This window comes from Penaeus chinensis, chromosome 42 (assembly GCF_019202785.1).
Source record: "Penaeus chinensis breed Huanghai No. 1 chromosome 42, ASM1920278v2, whole genome shotgun sequence".
Classification (NCBI taxonomy): domain Eukaryota; kingdom Metazoa; phylum Arthropoda; class Malacostraca; order Decapoda; family Penaeidae; genus Penaeus; species Penaeus chinensis.
Window position 1 is genome coordinate 1316353 of NC_061860.1, and position 16164 is coordinate 1332516.

Below are 16164 nucleotides of genomic sequence, written 5' to 3' on the forward strand. Positions count from 1 at the left end.
GATCCTTATTAATCAGTAAGTATCATTATAATAAATATATTTAACCTAATGATGGTATTTACTGACAATTATCCCATCAATAGCGTTATTATTATTACCATCATTACCACTTCCAATGTGATAATTATCATTAATTATTATTCCTATCATTACTGTTGCTATTACTAATTCGTGATATTGATGTGATATTGATTTACTATCACGAATGTCTCTTTACATTTATGAATAAGCTGAATGGCCACTTTCACAAAAAATGCATTTGCTATTTTACGTTTCATTACAAAAAATGATTTTGTTGATTTATCTTTCAAAATTACTGAATATTATCATTAACTTTTTTTTTTTTCTTTAGTAACCTTTAGCATGGGTAGGAGGAAGGGCGACTTTCCCATATTCGGTCTGATGCGGAGGCGCCCACATCTTAACCTGTGAACCTTATGGGTTTGTTCTTTTCCCGGCTTTGGATTTGGGGGGATTTTTCTTCTCTTCCAGGGACGGATTTTTTTTTTTTTTTTTTTAAGCTTGTTTTCCCGGTTTCCGTTTTTTTTTTTTTTTTTTTTTTTTTTTTGTGGGTTTGTATTTTTTTCTTCAATTCGTAATTTCTGGTAATGGTTTTCTCTTTCTTTTTTTTTTTTTTTTTCTCTCTCTCTCTCTTTGTGATTTTTTTTTTCCAGTATCACTATTGTTATTTTTTTTGGTCTCAGATCTTTTTTAATCATTTGTTTTATTTTAATATTTTTATTCATCTATTTACGTTATATATTTTTTTCTTTTTCTTTCCTGTCACATCCTGATTTTAGTCAATTTTGTCCCCATGTTCCGGACCTTTGGCTATGCCTTGGAATGAAATTATTTATTTCAGTTTACCCACTTCCGCCTCATGCCTATTTTACTTTCTTTATGCCCTTCCTGTATTTTTTTTTTTTTTTTTTTTTTTTTTAGGGTACTAATTTGCTTATCAATTTCATCATACGCATATTATCATTATAATAAGGGATCTTTGGTATATTTAAGGAATCCGAGGCCCTTTTCCTGGCATCTGTGCCGTGCATGCTCCAGAAGTTGGATCATTGTGGCTGTTTTCTGAATCCCGGATTTATGGGTTGGCAGTTGCAGGAAGATTTTGCATGAAGACTGACCTTTGAAGGGAGAATGATAAATAAAAAGTCACTACTAACACTTTATTGTTACTGTTTCATTTTTAAGTAACTGCCGCTCTACCTATAAGCTTATCTGTTATCCATGCTGGGGGCGCGCGGCTCCCCCGGTGGTCTGGGAAGAACACTGGAGAGCTGTACATTCTGTACATGACAAGTCATTTACAACATAACCTTAATATTAACATCGTAATGGTAGCAATAAGATAATAGGTCGGAACACGCTGAACCCACGTGGCACAGGGAGAGTTCACGGAGGAGGAAGGGGGGGAGGGGGCGAGGACCCCCTGGCTACACTCAGGGCCGGCCAGCGGACCCCCGCTACCTCAGGGCGCCGGGCAAGCGCAGGGGCGCGGCCGTGCCTCGCGGGGCGGCTCGGGAGCGCTCGTCCTCGCGCGCCCACGCCGCCCGCCTCGCCCTGCCCGCCCCTCGCTGGCGGCGCCGCTCACGCTCACACGCAGACACGCACACTTGCGACCCCGCCCGCGGCCCAGCGTCCTCGACGGGTCGCCGCAGCAGCCGCAGCCGCAAGCGCAGCCGCCTGGAGCCGCGGAGCGCGATCACTTGAGGAGGATCCCTGAGTTAACTGCTAGACACGCGCTCGCCCGCGCCGGCCGACCGCCTTGCCGCCGCCCTGCTTTTGGCACACGTCGCGCGGGCACGGGGCGGAGGCCGTGCGGGCGCGCGCGCTCGCCACATGCACCACCACGTCACCATGCACACCAACCTAACCTAACCAATGACTAACTAACAGTAAATATTCCTCCTAGCAAAAATAAGTCTAATAAAAAAATGTAAGGCATTACAAAAATGCTACTGATTAATGTAGAAGGTCGGGAGACAATTGACTAATTGTCAGCTAATTTGTATATGGTAATAGGAGACACAAAAATCATAACCTGGAATTTTTTTAGTCAAAACAATTCAGGTACGAAGAATATTCGAAAGAATTTTTTTTTTTCAATTTTGAGATCTTTCACATCGTAACAACAGGATATTGCACTCTGTTATCAAGGCTTTCAGGACTTGACATGTGGTCTCTTCTGGGTCTGTCTCACAACATCAACATTTCTAACGTGTGCGAAGTCATCGTCGCACGCGAGTCACACAGTGCCGGCCGGCGGGGGGCGGTCCCTCCCGCTGGCCGGGCCGTCGGCCGAGGCGCCCGTGCTCACCCGCTCGGCCTGCGCTCAGTCTCAACACTTCGTAAAACGCACAATTCAACAGCGTTCAACCAAAACATTGCAAACAGAAACAATCAACAAATTAACAGGATCGGCCACACCTGGCGCTACGGTGGCTTTTTATTTTTATTTTCCGCGGCCGCCGACTGGCTCGCCTGGAGAAGGCGTTCGGTCGGGAGCGGCAAGTGATTCTATGTGTTTATATATATATATATATGTATAGAGTGGGTGGGGCGGTTCTGACGGCGGTGGCCTCCGATCCGCCGCACGGTGTTCATGGCAGTTCATGGCAGTGTGCTTGTGTCATCCAGTGAACAAACACCTGTGGCTTGAATCTTCTCGTCCACCGGAATGGAGACGTCCTGCCGTCCCGCGCCTCCTGCAGTTGGCGGCGTGGTCTCCCGCAGTCTAGGAAGGACGCCGCGGCGCTGGCAGCGTCTGGAGGATACTACAGTCTTTGGCAGCATCTGTTGGGATCACCACAGCTTCTCGCAACCACAGGCGGGGACGCTGCAGCCTTCTACGGTGCTTCACGGAACTCCACACTGACGGGGAGACGTCAGCGCGCTCTTCTGGAGCCTTTCTGGGCCGCTTCCGCCGAGGCTCCCGCAGCAGGAAGCATCAGAACCCCCCGACTTGAGTATTAGGTTCATGAGATCACCGCACGGTTGTCTTAGCATAAACTGACCCGACAACAACAGGAGAGAAACAGGAATACGTCACTTGCTCTCACGGAACAATACTGTACAAGTATCATCACACAACATCGTAATAATTACACAAATAAATACAAGTGACCCTGATTCAGGGTTTCGCCAAGTTTCATTAAGCACTACAATGACTTTATTACATGGTATTTCCCCCGCGGCGCGCTCGACTCCGGGAGACTCGGCCCTTGGGGGAACAGAAGACTGAAGTTGGCGGAAGTCTCGTCGCGTGGCTGGAGCGCCGTCGAAGTCCGAGGCGCCTCGACGTCCCGTGACTTCGCGGGCCGTGACATCTCCAGCAACGACTACTTCTGTACCGCCCGCAGCCCCCAGACCTAGACTATCTGGCAGGGGGTAGGGGGCGGGCCCTGCGCCAGCCTCAGCCCTCGGGAGGAGGAAGTTTACCAGGTGGTCGGCAGGGGGCGCCGCCTTAGCTGAAACGGGCCCTGGGCGCCTGAGCAAACAAAACCCCCTGGTACAGAATGCCGTTGATTTCCATGCTCACCACTAAACTCTGGTCCTGGCTTCGGCCGTCGCCTGCAACGGAAACATGGAATTAATGGAGGAAAATTGCAATCGCAGGCAATATGCTAATGTTCTTCTACATGGATTCGATTAATGACAAGCAATGACTGGACGTGTTTTCACATGAACAAGGAACAGACAAATAAACACAACTGCTTATACATAATTATATAACGTCATGATAGATATTGCAAAAGGGAAGAAAAAAATGTCCAAAATAAAGCAGAAGATGAAGATAAATGCAAAATCAGATAGGACGGATGTAGGAAGAAACCAAAATTAGATAGAAGAGGTGGAGAAGGAGAAAGGAAAAGGGAGGAAGAGGGGGGAAGAGGGAGTAGGTGTAAAAGGGAGAAGGGAAGGAAGAGGTTGGAAATGAGAGTGTGAAGAGAGGAAGAAAAAGAAGGGGGAGGGAGGGAGGGGAGGGGAGGGGAGGGGAGGGGAGAGGAGAGGAGAGGAGAGGAGAGGAGAGGAGAGGAGAGGAGAGGAGAGGAGAGGAGAGGAGAGGAGAGGAGAGGAGAGGAGAGGAGAGGAGAGAGGAGAGGAGAGGAGAGGAGAGGAGAGGAGAGGAAGAGAAGAGAAGAGAGAGAGGGGGGGGAGGTGGAGAGGGAGTGAAGGAGAGAAAGAACGGGAAAGGTTAGAAGGGGAGAAAAACGGAAGGAGGGAGGCGAGAAGATATGAAAAGAGGGACTGAGAGAAGAAGGGAGGGAGGGAGGGAGGGAGGGAGGGAGGGAGGGAGGGAGGGAGGGAGGGAGGGAGGAAGGGAGGGAGGGAGGAAGGGAGGGAGGGAGGGAGGGAGGGAGGAAGGAAGGGAGGGAGGAAGGGAGGGAAGGAGGGTGGAAGAGGAGGGAAGGAGGGAGAGAAGAAGGAAGGAAGGAAGGGAGGGAGATAAGGGAAGGAGAGAAGGGAGGGAGGGAGGGAGAGAAGGGAAAGAGAGAAGAAGGGGTGAGATGAAGGGAAGGAGAGAGAGAAGGGGAGAGGGAAAAAGAGAGAGAGAGAAGGGAGGAGGAGTGAGACCGAAGAGGGAGGAAGGGAGAGGAGAGCAACGAGCGAGAGGGCAGCGAGACGCAGACGGGGCTTCTGTACCTGGAGACTCACCCCTGGAAGTGATCTTGATGTTGGCGGCCGACTGGCCTGGGGGCCCGGGGGTGGTGGGGGGAGGGAGGCGGTGGTCGTGGGGGTCCTCCTGCTGGGCCTGGCGTTTGGGCGCGGGGGGCAACGACCCCTCTTCTAGGCGGCTGCGGATGTCGTTGCGCAGGTCGTTGCGGAGGTCGTTGCGGAGGTCGTTCCTGAGGTCGATGCGCTGGTCGCTCTCCTTGACGCGCCCCGGCCGCTGCAAGCAGAAGGCCTGATATCCTCGGTTATCAAGAAGGGGCGGCACATCCTACGGCAAAGCAACGTGCAACGGGGCGTTTAAAGGGGGGCAAGGCGAGCGTCAATCTTAGGCAAAGGTTAATCAGTTCTCAAGGTAGGATGAGCCACCTTCTTGTGTGTTTGGTCAATGGAATACTCATCTATATTCAAGAAACGAGAGAGTTCGAGGGTCAGCTCCGGTACTTACGTCTTCCTTGACGTCGAGGTTGAGCGCCTCCTTCTGCGGCGGGAAGGGGATGCCCGCCAGGGGGTGGGGGGGCGGGGGCAGCTTGGGCCCGTCGTCCTCGTGCTGGAAGCCTCCGCCGAGGCCCTGGTTGTACAGCTTCCACATGGTGAGTCGCGTCGCCTCCAGCAGCGCCTCCTGCGACCCCGGGGGAGAACCTCCGCGACCTGTGCGCAATGAAGAAGAGAAACCCGTTAGTTTGGCTTCTTTTAGTCACGAGAAGCAATTACCTACAAGCACCACTAATTAGCTGAAGATTAAGAAATGAAAGTAAAAATAGAACACGAAGCCCAAATAATATTTCTGCGAATATCGCAGATAAGGCCCTTCCGCTCGATGGGTCTCGTAGTGGCGCCAAATCGTGGCACTCAGGAGGCCAGCATTTCCCAGGCCTCACGAGGGCAGGCAGGTCCTTTGCGGTCCAGGCGGAGGCCGCGAAAGGAGGAGTAGGGGGAGGCGCGGCACCATATTAACCGCTCACATTATCATCACAACAAAAGCTCCATCATCAGACGCTCGGCTCCGCGTCACAATCCAAGGAGGTAATTATCAAATCCCGCCAGCCCTCCCGCGGCCGCGCCATCTGCGCCCTTGCGGCGCCCGGCCATAAGGGCCCAAGTCGGGCGCCGGCGCCCCTCGACGCCCTCGGGAATCGTCTTTAATGCCTGACGCGGTGATTAATTGGAAAATGCAGATAAGCTGTGTGCCGCAGCCTCGCTTGCGGGAAGCGCTCGGCCGCGGGCGGCGTGGGCGGCGAACCGCGCCGTCGCTCCCGCGCCCGATGGCAGTGGCGGCGGCGGCGATCGGCGTGATGTCACACGCAAGATGGCCGCGCGCGCCCGGAGCGAAGCTTTGTGGAAATCGGCCAAGCTCAGTGACAAAGGAAAGCGCAGAACTGCCATTAATCTTGTCCAAATAGATATGTAAATAGGCACCTCGACCTGCCCTGACCCGCACTCCCAGGCTGCGCCCGGACGCTCTCCCGCCCCTGGCAGACGCTGCCTGTCTCCTTGGCAAATGATGGCAATCATGTATCTTCTTTCAGAATGTGAAGCCACGTCTTTGCCCTGGCGATGCCGTCTGGCTGTTCCCTGGCCTTCGCTTCGTTACAGGTTCAAGATCTACGTCAGGCGTTAGCAGCTGATACCTCTCCACGCGGGTTCCTAATTTCACCCGAGACTTCAACGCTCCGCAGAAAGTGATTTCAGCCGACGGAGCAATCCGCCCGCCGTCGACGCTCCCGAGTTAATCACCCAGCGCGTCCCGGCGCGGCCGCGTCGGATTAAACCTACAATGCGCCGTTTGTTATGATATCTGCCGGCGCTCGAGACCCTCACGGCGGGCGGCGTCGGCGGCACGTGAGCCTCGCTTGGCGGACGATCATCTCGATAACGCCCATCCATCACGGACGCCACCCCGATTTAGCAACCTCTACAGGACGCCGCACGCCCTCGCCAAGTCCCGCCACTGACCACTTCATCCCAGGACCGCCCACGCCCACCTCTCGCTCTCCTCGGCCTCGCAAGACGCCCTGCGCCTCGCCTTCCCGCTAGCACTCTTTAGACCGGCGGACGTGTTGGGCGTCTTTCGCGGGCGGAGGGTAAGCCGGCGCTGCGCTCGTCAATGGCCCCGAGACGATGGCCGCGTCACATCACTCACGAGAAGCAGCTGGAGGCCGTAAACATGGCCATGGCCCGCGAGAGAGCGCGTCAATTAGCACCTGCGAGTGCGGGGGATCGGCGAGAGCGAGTTGAGAGCAAGTTCCCGTAATTTAGAAATAAGAGATATAAATAGAAATTATCCGACTTTAGAATTATATAGACTGACAAAAATGTAATTTAGAGTCCCGGGAAGGTGCTCATCGCGGGGAGTCGATGCGGCGCCATGACAGGTTAAAAAATCGGCGGAAAATCTACACATGCGGCATTTACGCGGTCGCCATTATTCTAAGGAGACACGCACAAAAGGCTCATTATCATATCGTTTATAATGGGAATTAGGCGGTTCCTTCGGCTTGTTTCTCAGGATAAGTTCTCTCGGGGCTCACCGCGGCGCCCGAGTCCCCTCGCGCCGCCCGACTCGGACTGGAGAACAAGGCCCGGTCGAAGAACAAATCCGGACTCGGCACAGGAACGCGCGTGACAATAAAGTGCTCCTCCGCCCTCGCTAGGGAATCTCGCCATTAATTACTGATCGCATAAGGCAGCGCTCAGCCGGCAAGCAGGGGCGGGAAGGGGCGCCCTCGCCGCGGCCGTCCGCGAGTTGCTATCAGGTCGGAGGTGCTCGGGGCGTCCCATCCGTCATGCCTTATCTCTGATATCCATTTTCCGCTGATCATTTCTATCCGTCTTGAGCTCATCCATGAATGTCGTCTCCCTTAACTGCGCTCTCACTTGTTCTCGTCATCCAGCTCCGCGCGCCGGTGCCGCCCCGCCTCCTCCGCGAGCCGCGGAGCCGCCTCTCCGGACGGGCGCGGCGCGAGGAGGGATGTCGAAGGACGTCGAGGGACACCGCAGAAGGACAACAGGACACCGAGACATTGGGACGCCGCAGGACAAGGAAAAGGACTCCTGAAATACAAGCAGCAAGCGCCCAGGGAGAGACGCCGGCCGCCGCAGCAAGTCTTCCAATATGCAAATGCAAAATAATTATTCACGCGGGGTCGAGATCCAATTAACAAGTGACGAGACTAAGGTAAACTAATGGCGAGCCCCCGGCGCACTGGACCACGTACCCGGCCCTTCCCTCCTGCTCCCCCACCCCTCTCCACCCCCCTCCTGCTCTTCTGCCCACCCTACCCTACTCCTACTGCCCATCTCCTCCACGCCCTCCACCTCCTCTTTCCCACCTCCTCCTCCTCCTCCTGCTGCCTTCTTCCCACTTCGCATCGCCCCCTCGCTCTCACTTTATGCTTGTTCTTCTTCCTTGACATCACGTTCTTCCTCTAACTCCGGCAATACCGACCCCCTCCTCTTCCCCTCTCCCCCAGTCCCCGTCCGCTTCCCCTCTCCCCAGTCCCCCTGCTCTTCCCCTCTCCCCCTCCTCTCCCCCGTCCTCCCATCGTCCCCACCCCCGTCCATCTCCTCTCCTCTTCCCCTCAGTCCCCCTCCTCTTTCCCTTTCCCCCTTCCCCCCTCTTTCTCCCCTCCCCCTCTGCTTGCGTCCCACGACCAGACAGCACCGTCGGCGACCGAGGCAGCGACACCAGCAAGCGAGGGATCAGTCAAAGAGGCGCTGCAGTGAGGAGAGCGTCGAGGATTGAGGAGCCGGGGTCGGGGGGTATGAGGGGGGTGGGGAAGGGCCCCTCACTGCGTGGTAATCACCCCCCGGCGCGCCCACCATCCCAGCCGACACACGCCCTCGCCCGCACGATACTGATGACGACTTCTGGCCGCTCGCATCCTCTCTCTCTCTCTCTCTCTCTCTCTCTCTCTCTCTCTCTCTCTCTCTCTCTCTCTCTCTCTCTCTCTCTCTCTCTCTCTCTCTCTCTCTCTCCTCATTTTGTCTACTTCTAATTGTGCTTTTTATCTGCTTCTTCACTCTTCTAGTCCTATCTCATTCTTTCCCTCCTCCATCTCGACTTCATTCCACCTCCTTTTCTTTGCCTTCCTCTTCCTGCTGTTTACTCCTACTCTTCCTCCTCCTCCTCCTCCTCTTTATCTTCGTCCACTTCCACCTTCTTTGTGAAGATATAATTTTCAGCACTTCATACCCGACAGAGGTTCCTTCCTGCATGATTTCCAAACCCAGACATTCCAAGTGAAAAAAATGGTAACTACTAACTGTGGGGCAATATGTCATTAACAATAAGCTAACATGCTTTAACAACGTAATATGTCTGATAAAGTGACATAGTCGACAATAAGACAACATATGCTAATAACAGGACAATAAGACTATACATTACGCAACGCTACATAACACAGAGTGATTTCTCTCTCCTTAACCACACACCACACTCGACAAAATAAACACTTCCCTTCGTGAATTTCAAAAAGAAAGGAAAAACAGCAAGATGGTGTCTTTGAAGGTGAGAGGTGAGAGTGACGAGAAAAATGCACGAGAGAAATCTGGCGTCGCTGGCGTCAGGCGAAGGGCAAAAAGTCGTCAAGAAAAGGAGACCAATTTGAATGCAGGTTGAGAGGTTTTATTCTCCCATAGGGTGCGGATGCTGAGGAATCGCCTGGTGAGAAACTCGCTTGTTGCTTTGTCTGTCATTCTCGCTCTCATTCTCTCTCCCTCTCCTTCTTTCTCTTTCTCTTTCTCTTTCTATTTCTCTCTTTCTCTTTCTGTCTGGGGAAGGGGAAGGGGAAGGGGAAGGGGAAGAGGAAGAGGAAGGGGAAGGGGAAGGGGAAGGGGAAGGGGAAGAGGAAGGGGATGAGGGGAGGACCTCCAATGGGTGGGAACATTTTTGGAACATTTTTTTCCGGCGCTCACGGCAGACCGGCCAATCACGCAGCCAAGAATCCGGTCTGGAAGAGGCGATACGGGGGGGAGGGGGAGGCTACTCTTGGTTTGGGGCCAGGGGGGGAGGGGGCTGGCGGGAAGGGGGAGAGGGGAGGCCGGACACTTAAAGCCGGTAAAAGCCTAATACGAAGCCGGCGCAAAGTGTATAAAACGCATATAAACCACATAAAGCACGGAGACTCGGGTCCGGGCCGGCCACGGCGGACCATAAAGGCTGCAGAAGGTCGGTAAAATAAATCGTTAGCGAGGCGCCGCGGGCCTGATCCAGCCCGCGATATCACGCTCGTTCCGGCGATGGAATTTACAGCCGATATTTGATGGCTCGTCATAAATTCACATGCATTTTTACGACGCCCACACCCCCCGCCCTCCCGCCCCGCCCCGCCCCCTTCTAACTACCGTCTGGTCCTGGAGGCGGAGGCGGCAGCGCCCTCTGATTGCCACTGCGCCCTTGCACGCGGCCTTATCGCTCGCCGCCTGTCACGACGCCTCCGCCTGCACCCGCGCCGTCTTGGGAAGGCGACCCCCAGCTGCCTCGGCTCACGAGACGCCCGAGAACCTCGCTGAAGACGCCCCAAGAAAGCAATGAACTTCAGTCACGCCTAATTAATACGAAACGCTTAATGGCCATCGCCGTGAGAGGTGCTCCGCCGTCTCGCAGCCACCCTTCTGCTGCATATTTATGATCAGCTCAGCCCGAGGACGCCCACGGGCGAGCGCGCGCGCCGGCCCGCCAGTAAGGCACCGCCTCGCCGCCCATTAACAGGAATGACGCCGTCCGCGGTCCTCCGTCCAGCGCGCAAAAACCCGCGGATAAACACATTTAAATTTGTAATAATTCCAAGTTTGGACTCGCGCGGCGACCGCGACAAGCGATGGCGGGAACCCGCTACGCCGTCGCAGGCCGCCACACCTTGCGCCAAGGCCGTCCCAGCTGCGCACCTACCCCGCCCGCGCAGCCCACCGTCCGACAGAGGCGTGGGCGGCGTGGGCGGTCGCGGAGACAACGCCGGCGGGTGGCGCGAGGGGCGCTAGCGGGGCCGCGCCGCGAGGCCTGACACGTCGGCGCCGCCGCCTCCTTCGCCTCATAAATACGGCAACAGTTTTATGGCGGCCGGAATGTCCATTGTCAGTCGTAAACGTCAATTTGCATTCAAATCCTGAGCATTATATAGTCAGCTGATGGATCATGGAGTCAATAAACATTTTGTTGTGTGGCAGCCTCTCTGTCCTGCGCATGACCTGCGCTGACCTGCTGATGGGCGGCCGCCGCTGCCCTGCCTCCGGCCTGCTGACTCGCCGGTGGTCAGCACAACTCCCTGGCTCTTCCCGTGAGAATCGTCACTGCCATCCTCATCCTCATCCTCCTCGTCCTCGTCCTCGTCCTCCTCCCTATCCTCCTCCCTCCCCGCAATCCTTCTCCATTGCCGCGTCCTTCCCTGCGCGCCCGCGGCCAACATACCCCGCGCGCGCACGAACAATGCACAGCGCCGTGAACAGCGCCGCCACCAAAGCACCGCCCGCACGCCCGCCCGATGTTAATCTTTAATTATCGAGAGGAGAAAAAAAAAAACCGAAAGAGAGAGAGAGAGAGAGAAAGAACATCGCAGGCTCTGGCTCTCTCATCTATCAAGAAATGAAGGCTCATTTACGGTACAATCACCGGCACCTTGCCATCCATCTCCATCCACCATGATCGCTGTCGGCTCCGTACAGATGGTGTCCCGGCCGTACACGCTGATGCTGTGTGTCCTGTGCGGGGGGAGGCGGTGCTCTATGTTCTAACGAGTGCCTGCTGGGGCTCTACGGTTCTACGGTCTGAGGCTCCAGGGTTCTACGGCTCTCTGCAGTCTGCGCTGATGAAGCGTTACCTGACTGTAAAACACTCGCTGTTCGAACGGCTTTGCTCGAGTTCCGTCGAGAGCCTTCGAGGTTCTGGCTTCACGAGCCTCTAGCGGCTGCGTTGATGAAGTAAAAAGCAAATAAAAAAACGTTATCTGACTGCAAGAGACTCGCTGTTTGATTGGCTTTGCTTTCTGACGTGAGGATATGACGACTCCACGGGGAAGAAGCCTTGAACTCCGCAAAGCTTCAGATCCTCGGAGGCTTCTCGACGCAGAAGGCCTAAGGTAACTCTCTTAGATGAAGGCCTCGGTGAAGCTGCCGTTCTTTCAGCGGTCATGAAGCTTCCATAAGACTGTATGACTAACTCCGACCCCTTTCCTGCGGCGTGTGGGGAAGGCTTCTAATGAAGGGTGGTAATAAGCTTGGGTGTAATACTGGCTTCGACTGACCCCGTCTTTGTGCTTGCATGGTAATCGCTGATCAGCTTCCTTGTACTTATCGAAAAGGTAAGTGTGCCAAGTTCACGGATGCCAACCGAAGCCGATGGAAGAGAACGAATGCCTAAATCTAAGCCGAAGTCGTGGTCGTGCTCGAGGACTGGGACGCAGGAGTGTGGCGGCGGCGGAGACTCATTACAGAGCTGATGTCATTAGGCGGAAATTCATTTGCACATTTGCTCTTCATCAATCATGTTGCAGGCGATGGCACCCTCCGACGACTTGAAGGCGTCAGCAAACCAGCACTAGCTGTCCATAATCCTATAAAAGATTTCCCCCACAGCGCGGCCGTTGCAGTCAAGTCGGATCATGAAGTAACACGATTATGGAAATGAAAAATGTCTCTCGGCGTCAGGTTGCGTGAGCGCGTGTCGAGGCCGCGGGCACGGCCGTCCGTTCATGCAGGGACAGCACTGGAGCCAGCCCTCACGGCACGCAACGAACGCGCCCCCACCGCAGAGTGCCACGTGGGGTGCCGGGCGGGTGGGGTGGGGGGGGGCAGCGTCGTGGGTTGACAGCTACAAAGTCCGGCGTTCACACTGATACAGAAAACGTGGGTGGCTCTGACACCGCGGGCGGGGGAGCCAGCCCACACCCGCCCCCAACGCGGGCGCATCCAGCGCCGCCCACATGGTCCAAGTTCCCTCGGCTCGACCCACAATCTCGACCATCGTGCGGGCGCCCCTCGCCCCCTCCCGCCCGCCGCCCGCCATCTTGTCGGCTGATCATTTACATACGTAATCACGGAGCAACGGGTAATTGCGATATTGCTGAGCACGGCCGTGCAAATGCAAATGTTGAAAGTGATCACGATCTGGCGGAGGATACATACACGACGAGCCCGGTCGCGTCGGACGGACCTCTCTGGAAGTGTCCGTCGCGGGGCGTCCGTCGCAGGACATCCATGAGGCCGAATCACCCAGGAAGATATGGTATCACCGTCAACCGCCCCTTCCTGCATGGCAAGGGTGGAGAACCTACTGCCGGCGACTCTGAAGCCGGAACGCGAGCCATATGGCGCCTTCCGAAAATAATTTCCTACCGCGCGCAGACGGTCGCTTCCTTCTCCTGACGACGACGCCGAAGACGCTTCCAGCTGCATGTCATCATCATCGTGTTCACGGGAGCCGAGACGCATGCATTTACAAACAATTCATCACTTGCTTCGCTTGTCAGCTTAATGTCTCAGGGGTTCACTTTCCCATTCACATTCTCGCTCATTCATACACTCGCAGCATTTACTCACGCATATACTTTGACTTTGCGAGCCCTTTCGTACGGTAAAATATCTCCTGAAAATAGAGCCCTAAACAACAAGGAGGCCGCGACATACTTTTAGAATACTTAGAATCATCGTTCTTAGACATATATAGAAAACTTCCTGAGTCTATCGATAAACAAGTACATGGTAAGAAAAAATATCTAGAATAATAACCCAGCGGAGGCCGCGCCGTATCCCTGAGGACGGAACGCGGACCCCAGCGAGCGCCCGGGAGTGCCAACTCACCTAAGAGATAGTCCTGCGGTGCCAGCGGATGAGACCCGTTCCCGTTGCCGTTGAGCTGTGGTCGCGGTACGAGACTGAGGGGGTTCTGTAGGTTCTGTAGGTTCTGGAGAGACTGCAGGTTCTGTAGGGGGAGGAGAGGGGGCTGCACCGCGTCCCCGTAGGTGCCGTAGGAGGACCGCCGCCCCTCGCGCCGGTTGCCGTCGATGGCGCACTGGAGCTCCGCCGGGTTGGACAGCTTCATCTTCTCGCACTCGTAAGGGTACAGGTACTTCATGTACCTGCGGCAGAGAGGGCGTGAGTGAGACGGGTGCAACAGACGTAAAATTGTGAAAGACATGATATTCTGTTTGTAACATAATGCAGAAATATCATAGTTTGTAAAAGGATACAGAAAATATCTAACAAAATGGGATAAAATATACAATAAAATGTCATAACATATATAACGTACATAAAAATGTGACAATATGTGTCGTAAAATAATTTTACAAATCATGTGATTTATAAAAAATGTACTTGTGATTATAGTGTTAATTAAGAGGCTTATAATGAACGCTTTCATGTCACACGACAACAGCAGTAAATTAAAAGGAACAGTGCAACAAATACATAAATCACAACACGAACAAAAGATCCTGAACTTCTTACAACCTTAAACAGTCTTTAAAATGCCGTTAAACACTTTTAATAAACACCACAAGCTTATCTTCCCGCCGAGACCCGGTATTTTCTTCTCATTTCGAATTCTTAAACTTCGGAGGAAAACGCACTCATTTCAGTCCCTTTTCACCATCCTTGAATCACTATCGGAAACCTTCATGAAACCCTAAGAACCCCCCAACAAAAAAAAAAAAAAAAAACCTTAAGACCTTATTGCGTCCCTTCGTAAGGAAGGAAATTCAATGAACAGCCCGGGCTGTATTTTGATTCGAAAGATTTGTCTCATATAATTGCCATGGATTCCATTGGCGACTCGCGATAAACGAGAGAAAAAAGATCCCAATGAACATGAATATCCACATTAACACCATGAATGCTCTTCAGGACACGGGCGTCGACTGCCTTTCTATATTCCTTTCCCTTCCCGCGCACCCGTTTTCTTTCACTTTCTACGCGCTATTACGGCCGATCGAGTATCCGTTAATTTCGTTTTTTTCGATGCCTGCTTCTCCCATCGTTCACCGGACGACTGATCACCGGAACAAGAAGTCATTTAGATGGGATAATTAGACTTCGAGGCGCCCACTGCCCACCCATCCGCCCACTCGCCTACCCGTCCTAAAACCGCTTTCAACGGAAATTTCGCAAATGAAAACAAACAATCTCTAATAAAACCAGCAGTGTTTGAATAAATAATTAAATAAAGATTGAGAATAGGAATAATGTAACCCTCATTAGAGAAAATTCGTAAGCAAGAGTAAGCAATCTAAATTAAAAACCACCAGTGATTGAATAAATAATCGAATAAACTGTAGGAATAGGATTTTTTTAATCTTCGTTATCGACTGCCCGATAAGAAATTAAAATAAAGCTTTAGAGGGATATACGCTTGTTAAATCTCCAGGAAAAAATCATCTTCAAATAACTCGTGTTTAAAGAGGCCGGGGATCCCGCGCGTCCCGGCCACTGCGCCTCCCTGGCTTTACCGCCGCTTGGTAACCCACCGGCAGGATCGGTACTGGAAGATTATGCCCGGTAAGACGGTAGCGGGCGTGGGCTGGGGTGGGCGTGTGGGGGCGTGGCCGGGCCTGACTTACGCAGGGCACACCCACCGTTTACGAGCACGCGGGTCCCGAGCGCCCTCCCTAACTTGGCCGCGGCGCCCCGGCATAAGACACGCAGCACCAGCCCTCCGCTCGCCGACGTCCCCGGGCGCCGCGGGGCCGCCGTCCGCCCGCCTCGCGCTCGCCAGACGCGGAGATCGATTGATAAGGAACGAGTAAATAAAATCAAGTAAATAAAGAAGGCAATTTCAGGGGCGCCACTTGGGACACGCCGGGCATACATATGGCTTGATATGAGGCCGGGATGGAGGCTGCTTAACGAGCTCATCTGCAGTTAGGTTATCTCTGCCTACACTCCGCAAGCATTAAGCATAATATGCAGCATCAGAAGTCGCATATGGAGTCTCATGTAGGCGGGTCTCCCGCTCTAACAATGCTGCATAAGGGCGTGAGAGGTATAGCCTCAGTAATCAATAGCATGACTGAAATTGCAACAGCGGCGTGCACACATTGCCTCGACGGCTCGGTGTGGCGACGCACAGGTGCAACGCGGGAGTTAACAACAACGGAACACTGAGAGGAGGCGTTACACCTACACCGAAAACAAACTCGGTAACACTTAATACATACATTGAGTCTCGAAGTAAAACGCCTTGGCGATACACAAGGGGGTCAAGTCCCCCCCATCGCTGTTGAACACGTGTCGAAGCTGATATAACATGCAAAGGAGCAGCTGACAGGTGTCGGCGCGACAGGTAACAAACAGGTGCGTGTCTAGATAACCCCGACCTGTCCACAGCGCAGCCCTTCGAGTCGCGGGAATGTAGCGGGCGGCCTGTAGCAGCGACCTTCGCCGCGGGAGAATGAGCCTTATGGCGCGGCGCTCCAAGGGCGGCGGGCGCGGGGCTCGGCCGCGGGCGAGGGCGCGAGGCGGGGGCGCGCAACACCAGTAGCT

The 16164-nt window shown here is 53.8% G+C and overlaps 1 protein-coding gene across 1 annotated transcript in view; it reads right to left on the minus strand.

Annotated features, from left to right (window-relative positions):
• Positions 1–1167: 1167 nt before the first annotated feature.
• The window catches only part of LOC125047775 (AT-rich interactive domain-containing protein 3A-like), a 247410-nt gene continuing 232413 nt past the window's right edge, over positions 1168–16164 (minus strand). The window contains exons 8-11 of the mRNA XM_047646212.1: positions 13486–13763; positions 5135–5337; positions 4660–4957; positions 1168–3585 (exon numbers count right to left, since the gene is read on the minus strand). Coding sequence (XP_047502168.1) covers positions 3479–3585; positions 4660–4957; positions 5135–5337; positions 13486–13763 — 886 coding nt within the window. The 3' untranslated portion in view covers positions 1168–3478. The remainder of the gene's footprint in view (positions 3586–4659; positions 4958–5134; positions 5338–13485; positions 13764–16164) is intronic.